The sequence below is a fragment of the Octopus bimaculoides genome, chromosome 17, assembly GCF_001194135.2.
Source record: "Octopus bimaculoides isolate UCB-OBI-ISO-001 chromosome 17, ASM119413v2, whole genome shotgun sequence".
In the NCBI taxonomy this organism is placed as follows: domain Eukaryota; kingdom Metazoa; phylum Mollusca; class Cephalopoda; order Octopoda; family Octopodidae; genus Octopus; species Octopus bimaculoides.
In genome coordinates this window covers 6,066,365-6,076,656 of record NC_068997.1, presented here as the reverse complement: position 1 = coordinate 6,076,656, position 10,292 = coordinate 6,066,365, and the positions used below count along the sequence as shown (strand labels likewise).

General features: G+C 40.5%; 1 protein-coding gene across 2 annotated transcripts in view; it reads left to right on the top strand.

Annotated features, from left to right (window-relative positions):
* Nucleotides 1-10,292, top strand: part of LOC106868969 (EGF-like domain-containing protein 2) — a 47,083-nt gene that overhangs the window by 10,553 nt on the left and 26,238 nt on the right. For both annotated transcript variants that reach the window (XM_014914448.2, XM_014914449.2), the window contains exon 2: nt 7,978-8,106. In XM_014914448.2, coding sequence (XP_014769934.1) covers nt 7,978-8,106 — 129 coding nt within the window. The remainder of the gene's footprint in view (nt 1-7,977; nt 8,107-10,292) is intronic.

The following is a 10,292-nucleotide window of genomic DNA, read 5'->3' as shown; positions in this document are numbered from 1 at the left end:
AGACACAGAGAGAGAGACACAGAGAGAGAGACACAGAGAGAGAGACACAGAGAGAGAGACACAGAGAGAGAGACACAGAGAGAGAGACACAGAGAGAGAGACACAGAGAGAGAGACATACATACACACAGTGATATAGGTATACATATGTATGTGTGTGTGCGCGCGCTTATTGAGAATATTACGTGACTAAACTAGATGTTACAATGGAAGAGAAAAAGAAGGTGAGAACGAGGGAGGTGGGAAGGGAAAAGAAGGAGAAGAGGAGGAAGGATGAGTGGGGGAACATTAAAAGTAAGTATCTAAAGAATTCTAATATATTTCTGACGTAAAAGAATGATTAACAACATTGCTCTAAGGTGGGATAAAGCATACAAACACACTTGTATGTACACAGGTGTGTACGTATGTTTTATGGACACATACACACACAGATATATATATATAAACAGTAAAGCGAATTCCCACAACAAAGTGGCAGTTGAATGTTACTACTAACTTAACCCCAGGCAGATTCTCCGCCAGCTGGTTATCAGTGCAAAGCTCTGCACCCTCTTTATATGATATATCGCTAGCAGGGGGACCGAACCCCTACTACCCTCCAGCAAATAACAGGATCGCGCGATTGACACAGTTTCGAATTATTTGGGTCATCCCCAGCCGCGAGCACCTGCGCACTGGACTGATAGCTAAGATCCTATATATATGTGTGGAGGCACATGGCCTAGTGGTTACAGCAGCGGACTCGCGGTCAAGGAATCGCAGCTTCGAATCTCAGACCGGGTGACGTGTGTGTTTATGAGCGAAACACCTAGGCTCCACGCGGCTCCACGCGGCTCCAGCAGAAGGTAATGGCGAACTTCTGCTGACTCTTTGGCAACAACTTTCTCTCACTCTTTCCTCCTGCATCTAGCAGCTCACCTGCGACAGACCGGCGTCCCGTTCAGGTGGGGAACCCATAGGCCAATGAAACCGGGAAACCGGCCCTTATGAGCCAGGCATGGCTCGAGAAAGAACAAATATATATATATATATATATATATACATATATATATTCGTGTGTGAATTTGTATATGTGCATGTATGTATGTATGTATATCATTATTCAGTTTATTTCAAGATTTCTTCCCAATAGAGAAAGAACTCCTTCATTGGAATTTCAACATCAACAACACGATATTTTTGTTTGTTTGTATGCATGTATGTATGTATGTATGTATTATGTTTGTATGTATGTATGCATGTGAAGATTTGTATGTTTTATGTATGTATTCTCATGAATATAGTTGCATATCTAAACATGCTTGTATATATTTAAATGATAAACTTCCGGAGAGTTTTACAGATTTTTACAGTTCCAGTGACGGATTGGATCTGTAGTCTTCGAATTAGCAGTCTCCTTTCTGGTTTTGAGAAGCCTAATTTCTCAAGATTGGTATTTAGGTAGTGTGTTACATATCTCGGTGTACCAATATTTACAAGTATAAACTTGAACTTGTAATCTGGATAGAGTAACTGCAGATTTCTCAATAGTTCAGCATTGGTGTTCTCTTTTTTACTGATCTTCAGCTTTATGTTAACATCCATTGGGTAGCTAATTTCCTCAACTGTGCACACTTTCTTTTCTCTATCCCAAATCATTATATCAGGCCTGTTGTGTTTACATTTTATTGAGGTTTTCACTGGGACATTCCACCAGTACTCATTTTTATTATGAGTGGTTATGGCTTCCACCATATTGTGATTTCTCATTTCTTTATCTTCGGGGGCTATCCTTCCGAAGGATTTCATTATATAGTGTCCTAGCTATAACATCATGTCTCATCGGCAGATAATACCGTGATGACATTTTCGGACAACTGCTTATGATATGCATATCTTCAGTGTGAACTCCACAAAGTTTGCATCGGTTGTCACATTTTATGGTTTTCCCTGCATCTCTATCTCTTTTGTGCATCAGATATGTAGTTGATATTTCCTGTTCCTGGATTGCAAATACATACCCTTCAAAGTGGGAGGTAGTAATCCAGCTATTGGTCTATGATAAACTGCTTTGATGATCGATGTTACTATCATGTATGTATGTATGAATGTATGTATGTATAGGATGTTAATATATGCATATAAATACATATTTGTATGTATATTTATCATACACACATTATAGATGTACAATAATATATATTTGTGCATACATGTGTGTGTGTGTGTGTGTGTGTGTGTGTGTGTGTGTGTGTGTGCTTGTATGGGTATATATTTGATGTTATGTATGTATGTATGCATATATATTTGATGTTATGTATGTATGTTTCTAGAAATTTGGAAACGACATGCAGTACTGCTTGGCATTCACGCCGGAAACTGTAATACGAACATAGGTGTCAATCTGAAGACAATGCAAAGGATTCAGAAACAGTTGGATGAGTCTAATGGTTATTACGAAGGTACGGCAACTCGGAAAACTCACTCTGATTGTTCTAATAAGAAAAGAACTCCTGGATTTGTTGGTGAGATCCAGGCCATGATTGACAACAATTCCTCCAAGTCAATCAGGTCCATCGCCAGGGACATGAGAGTTTCTTATCAGGCAGGTAGTGCATGAAGACATTCGGTATTCCTCATGCAAGATGAGAAAGAAGGGCCAATTTTTTATCCCAAGCCATCAAAGACAAGAGGAAAGAACGCGCTAGGAAGCTTTTGAAAAAACTCAAGCATTCCCTCCAACCAAACATGCTTTGGTTTTTCTCAGACGAGAAAAATGTCTGCTAGGCTTAGATGGTGAACACACAGAACAACCGTTGGCTTACCATATCCTCAAAACATGTACCGAGAGTGATAAAAATCAAACATCCAATCAACATCATGGTGTTTGGAGTGATCACTACTAATGGCAACATTATGCCTCCATTCATCTTCCTTCACAGCCTCACACTCGACATGGAGGCCTACATCGTGTGCCTGGAAGGATTAGTGCTTCCCTGGGTCAAGAGGGTGGCTGCTGGAAGACCCTATGTCTGGCAACAGGACTCTGCACCATGCCTCACAAGCAGGAGTCCCCAGTCATGGCTATCAGACAATTTCCGTGACCACGTCACCCCTAACATCAGGCTACCTAACTCCCCAGACTGCAACCCCGCTGATTATTATGTGTGTGCCATAGTTGAGCGAGAGACCAACAAAACTCCTTGTAACACCAAAGATGAACTGTAGGCAAGAATTATAGCAACGTTCACCAACTTAAACAAGGAGACCGTCCAGAAGAGCTACAGGAGATTCCAAAGTCGCCTGGAGGCCGTGGTTGAAGCCAATGGCGGTTTTATTGAATAAATTTACTCTTTAGTATTTCAAGATATTTTTACGTAATTTTGGTTAATATATCTGTTAAAATGAGATGTCAGTGTTATTTTCATTTTTGTGTAATTTAGACAACAATTATTCACTGCACCATGTATATATATGTATGTACGTATGTATGTATGGATATGTGTGTGTACAATACCTATATGTATGTATGTATGTACATACATACATATATATATATATATGTATATATATATATACATATATATATATATATATATCCAGTGCCGATGTATATTCCTCCATTAGGTAATCTGAACTTGAACGAGCTATGTTTCTGCTAGAAGCCTGCGAAACATTATGCTTCGTAGAGCCAAATCAAACTATTTATTATACACACATTATAGATGTACAATTATATATATTTGTGTATACATGTGTGTGTGTATGTGTATGGGTATATATTTGATGTTATGTATGTATGTATGTATGTATGTATGCATATATATTTGGTGTTATGTATGTATGTTTCTAGAAATTTGGAAACGACATGCAGTACTTCTTGTTTGGCATCTGCAGACTAGACTAGTTTCATGTTGGCTTGGCGATAATTATTAATATCCAGTACCGCTGCCGTAGTCTCCTTTAGAGAGACTTAGAAATATTAATATCTCTATTTCTGAAAACCAGTGGATGTATTCCACTGAAATTAGATAAATAACCTTCCTACAGATAGTCAGTAGCGACGTCTGCTGGATTCGGCTGCTCTGCATTGACAAGGGGCAACACCCTGAAACTAGTCTAGTCTGTAGATGCCAAACCAGCAAGGGGAAGCTGCTGACCTCCCCTGTTCGAAGATAATCCGCACACAAGACGGAAAACTTCTCTGCAAAACTTTGTCTCGGTAACATCCAGTGATGATGATGATGAAGTACGGTGCAGTGGTTCTCATGACTTCTGCTCTTAATTCTGGAAACATGAGTGTCTCGTTCATCATCCTTAAACGACCTAGGATAGGCTATTCGATCCGAAAAAAATTCTGACTGAGCCCCACTTGCAAGATCATGCGCTGTTTATCTTGATATGAGATCATCATGTTGCACACGCGGTTGTGATGCATGTTCCTGATGTACCCTTGTCAGCTGGGCAGCCATTTGTATTTGTACCTGCGAGTCCCTTTCATGGAGTGTGCTGATCACTCAGTAATAATAATAACCTTTTCTTTCTTGGTCACAGACATGCATACATAAATTACGTGTAATATAAATGAAAGAATCACATAACATTGGATATATGTGCGTACGCGCACATGCGCGAATGTGTATGCACGCGCGTGTGTATTCAATCACACACACACACGCACACACACACACACATATACACGAGGTGGTGCCCAAAAGAAATCAAAATTTTGCAATATCATTTTATTTACTTACTTTTACACGTTTACACTTTTATCACCTTTAAAACATTCTCCATTTGAAGAAATGCATCAGTCCAGACGCGTTTTGCACTGTTCGAAGTAGTGCTGGAACTTTTGCGAAGTGATACCTTTTAACGCCTCTGTCTTTTTTTTTTTCTTCACCTCTTCCACATCTGCAAAACGTTTTCCTTTAAGGACTTTTTTTCATTCAGGGGAATAAAAAAGTAGCAGGGAGCAATATCGGGTGAATAGAGAGGGTGAGCAAACGGGGTCATGCCATTTTTGGTCAATAACTATCTCACACTCAAGGCGGTGTGCACAAGCGCATTGTCGTGATGAAACCACTACTATCCACTTTACCACAGATTGGAGCGTTTTCGTCTCACTGCGTCTCGCAGACGCTTCAGAACTTCCAGGTAAAATGTTTGGCCAAGAGGAACAAATTCTGTGTGGACAATTCCTTTCGCATCCATGAAGCAAATCAGCATCGTCTTGACATTGGGCTTCACTTGACGCGCTTTTTAAAGGCGTAGTGTCATTGAATGCTTCCATTGACTTGATTGCTGCTTCGTTTCCGGATTGTAGCACCAGCTTCGAAAAAAGATCCGGATCAACTTCCAACTGTTCTTTCAGTTCACAACACACATTCAGTCGTGACTGCTTTGGATCTTCTGTGAGCAAGCAAGGCACAAATTTTGCTGCAACTCTTTTCAGTCACAATTCCTCGCGCAAAATTTGTTGGGAGGAGCTCCAGGACATACCAATCATATCAACAAGTTCGTCAATTGTTCGGCGATGATCCTCCAGGATCAGTTCATGAATTTTCGGGATGTTTTCATTCGTTCGGGAGGTCGACGGTCACCGTGAACGAGATTGGTCTTCGAGCAACAAATGACGATTCTTTAAGCGTGGAAACCACTCGCAAACTTGTGTTTTGATCATGGCAGCGTCCTTCTAAGCTATTTGAAGCATGACAACTGTTTCGGCCGCCCTTTTTCCCCAGCAGGAAACAAAATTTTACGGAAGAACGTTGTTCCTTCGTTTCAGCCATCGCAAAAATTGACGAACAAGGGAGAAGCACTACAAAACAATGGCACACCACGTAGCAGTACGACCTCACTAGTAGATGCCGGTCGGCACACTTATGCCTGAGAGTCACTTCAAGTGGTTTCTAGCGGCGGAAGTCTGAACTACAACTGGCTTGTTCCATAGAGAGTGTTTCCGGTTACTTTTGGGCACTCCGTCGTATATACACGCGCACGCACGCACACACACATACATACGCACACATAGACAGACAGACAGACAGACAGATAGACAGACAGATAGATAGATAGATAGATAGATAGATAGATAGATAGATAGATAGATAGATATCAAGTAGTGTAGGAGAACTGTCATATAATATATCAAGACTGGTTAAAAATTTTGTATACAAAACAAATATGGGCAACTCACCCCGCCCCACACACGCACAAGTGCCAAACCTGCTAGCATGGTTGAATCAGGGTACCATATGGCACCCGACCATTTTCCGCTTTGGTTTCCCTTTTACAAATAGGCTTCTCTGAACCTAACTATGTTCGGTTTGAGCCTTACTCTGAAATCTCCTACATCTTCTGAGTAACTTTCTTGAGCTGTTGATTAATTTCTGGTGTGGTTTTCAACAAACGTCTATAATTTTTATGCTGGGTGTAATCCTTGCCAATCTCGACTTTAATGAATATAACTTTTCTGTTGCACTTTTTCAATTCATTCAGTATCTGCACCAATTTCTCGCTACTCACCCTCACAACCATGAATTCCATTACTGACCCACACAACCATGTAGGCGTACTTTTGCCCTTCTGTGAAGATTATCAGTAAACTGTATGTTTTAGATTAGGACCATTCTTTCTATATTACCCCACGTATTTACAGTTCTTGAGATTTTCCCCCATTTACACCTTTCCGGGCCCCCTACTTCCTGGCACCTGATGCTGCTAGCACTGAAAACCATGCCATTCTACTTTTCTTCGTTTCCTTTCTAGCTATCCTCAAAGCTACGACCAACGATATTGTGGAAACAGCAATGACAGCAGCCTTGCTCTTCCTTCTGGAGTTTGTTGTTGTTGTGCTGCCTTTACTTATAGACTGTTCCCTCTTTGCATCGTTGTTCCACTTCTAAGCAGAAAACCCTCATGTGGCTTTTACTTCCGCATGTGTAGCAACTACGCCTTCTGCTCTATACCGCCAGTCAAATTGACTTCGTTTCTGCTCCTGCAATACAATTTCGAAATAGCCTCGTGTTCTTTGAACCTCACTAAGACACAAATGTTCATGCGGACCCCCACCTTATCATATATTATCGCCAATCAGCCCTGATCTCACCACCTACCCATACTGTCGTAGAAATAACAACCAACAGTCAACGTCAGTATCTCCTCACGATTTTTCCCCATCTACTGCGATGCGACTAGATCTTCGCCTTATCTTTCGATCTGTTACAGCACAAGTCTGTGGGCTGGTGTGTGAGATACCCTAGCTTTGCTTCTCTCCTCGCCTTATCTTCCCATCTACCATGGCACAACTCTGAGGGTTGATGTATTGACATCCCAGCTCTGTCTATCTTCTTGCCCCACCTTCGGTCCGGAAGGATAAACATATTCTTCCACATGGCCTATCCAGTTAGATGGAATATTCATCGTGCTTCGCATCGGTCAGGGCTTCCTCCAGCTTCCCTTTCAAATGCACATCGTTTTCCTCCACTATTTTTCTTGTATCAATTTCTCCAGTAAAGAGCTGCTCTCTTATCCCCCCACACATTACTTGTTAAAATGTAATTGTTTGCGGTCCTATTTGTTTGTCGTTTTTCTGTTTATAATTTTTTTAAAGCGTCTTAAAGTTTGGGAGACGAATTCACTTCTACCACCATAGTAACTAGCATCTCTTCCTGCTACCACCATTGTGACTAGCATCTCTTCCTGCTACCACTATTGTGACTAGCATTCCTGCTGTTACCGTTAAAACTAGCATCTCCCTCTTGCAATGCCATTGTAACTAGCAGCCCCACCCTGCCACTACTATTGTGATTAACCCTGCTAACCATCACTGTGACTAGCAACTCTCCCTCCAACCACTTACGCATTCGTTATTATTTCATTATGCGTGTCTTGTGTTTATTTATCTATTTGTCTGTCTTACAATAATGATTTTACATATGAAATAAATAACATTTGTTGTAATCATCTTTCTCTTGTCCTTCTTCTTTTGCAGCTCAGAAAGTCGACTTTGATTGTAGACGTTGGGGAGTATCGTGTGCCAAGAATGGAAGGTGTTTAACAACTTCAAATTACTGCGAATGTTCCAACAATTATACTGGACATGACTGTGGACTTCTAACATGTAAATATGATCTAGTCGGTGTTGTTGATGTTGTTGTTGTTGTTGGTGGTGGTGGTGGTGGTGGTGGTGGTGGTGGTGTTGTCTTTATAGTTCTATCCTTGTAATTTCTTTTCTTTCAATTGAAACGTTTAGTAACAGACCGCGTAAGTGCCACAACTTAAAAACCGAGAAAATGACAAAGTTTCGCGACATTCAGAATACGATATATCGACAAGGAATGTAGTTAGGAAGCTAGTTTTGGTCTTAAAATGACCGTGAAGACCTCCTCTAACCATTTCACCGATGTAAAATTATATATTTATGTTTGCATCTGAAAGATTAAACAATGACTGCGTCTTTCTCATTTTGTAGAATAAATGGGTACAATGAAACGGTGTATCGCATTGCATATTTTAGCTATAATACCTAGCAAAAAGCATACAGAGACCCTCACCCAAGGTATTGTTTCTGTTTTAATATACCAAGGTAAGTATATTTAAGAGGTAAGTAAGACAAGATAGTAAGGTAATAGCCCATTATCGTTACGATGGTAACGAAGAATATTAGAAAATGAGCCATAACACTCGAAAAATGATACAGGGACCACACCAAAGTTACTGATTGTGTGTGAGTGTGCTTACGATGATGTGCTACTAAACTCTCTGGTCCGAGTTTGGGTGAGCGAGCGTCGTGTCAACAGCGTCAAGGTACAATTTTTTCAGCCGGATTTTCGACCTTATTGCAAGCCTCACCGGTTCTTCCTCCCAAATTTTTCGGTTTCTCGACGTCGAGACAAAGAAAACGATACACTAACTTCGAAAATGGCCAGGATGGTGCTTACGACATTCTGTTACTAAACGCCACAGTTGCTTTTATAAGAATGTGTGATATATATGTATATGTGTATGGTGTGTATACACACACATACACACTTGCACGCACGCGCACACACATACATATATGCATTTAAGAGAGGAGAAAAAGACAGACAGACAGACAGACAGATAGATAGATAGATAGATAGATAGATAGATAGATAGATAGATAGATAGATAGATAGATAGTGCAAAACTATACAAAAGACAAAAATCAAAAGAGAGAGACGGGTGAGAGAACAACAAACAAGGTATATTACTTTGGTACTAAGGGAAAATGGAAGAAGTCTTTGACGTTTTGAGACTACGCTCTTCTAAGGAAAGGAATGAGGAGAGAAAACAGATAGAGAGAGAGGGGGAAAAAACGGGGAGAAAAAAGGTGCCCGGATTAATGGTTGCACAGACAGACAGACAAACAGACAGACCGACAAACAGACTAACAGGCAGGAAGGCAGGCAGGTAGGTAAATGATGGCTACAACTCGATTTCGAACAATAACATTGTTTGATTTTTGTCTTAAACATAAGCAGTACGGATAGGAATTTTCAGTCCTGCTAAGGACCTACACTCTGTTGCACAAATATGGCAACAATGAGTGCCTCCTGCAATACGAGTTCAAAGAGTTACCACCCACACTGGCGCACACCGTCATTCCATCATGGATTTTTTCATTGGATGTTTTGCCTTTCTCGACACAGCAATATTAAGCAACACGTGGTAGAGATGTTACTAGAAATGTTAAAAATCAAACAGCACATGTGCCCGAAGCTTTTGAAAGTGATTAAATGTCTTGCACTGGGCTAATCACACTTTCTGAACAACATATTCATTTGACCAAAATCAAGAACCAGTCTACATCACTGGATGCAAACGAAGTCGAAGGTGAGATTACTTCTATCTAAACAAAGACTAGGAGGGGGTCTCTCTCACACCCAGCTGTTAGATGATATGGACTCGACTGAGTTCATCCACCCTTAGATAAGTTTTGTTTTTCATCATGCAGCGTGGCAAGCGAAAACCTCCCTCCCAAGGCTTGGTAGAGTTGTCGATTTAACAGCCTACAGCCTAACCATTCAATGGGTTGTAATGGATTACATGTTACATACATACATATTTACGCACGCACAAACACACGCATTCATACATTCGGACATTCATACGCGCATATTTATATGTACGTACATACAAAGTTACATACATCCATGCAAACATATATATGTACACACGTTCGTACACATACATACATACATACATACATACATACACACATACATAGACACATATATACATGCATATTGACATACATACGACATATATGTGGTGGTTGTCTAC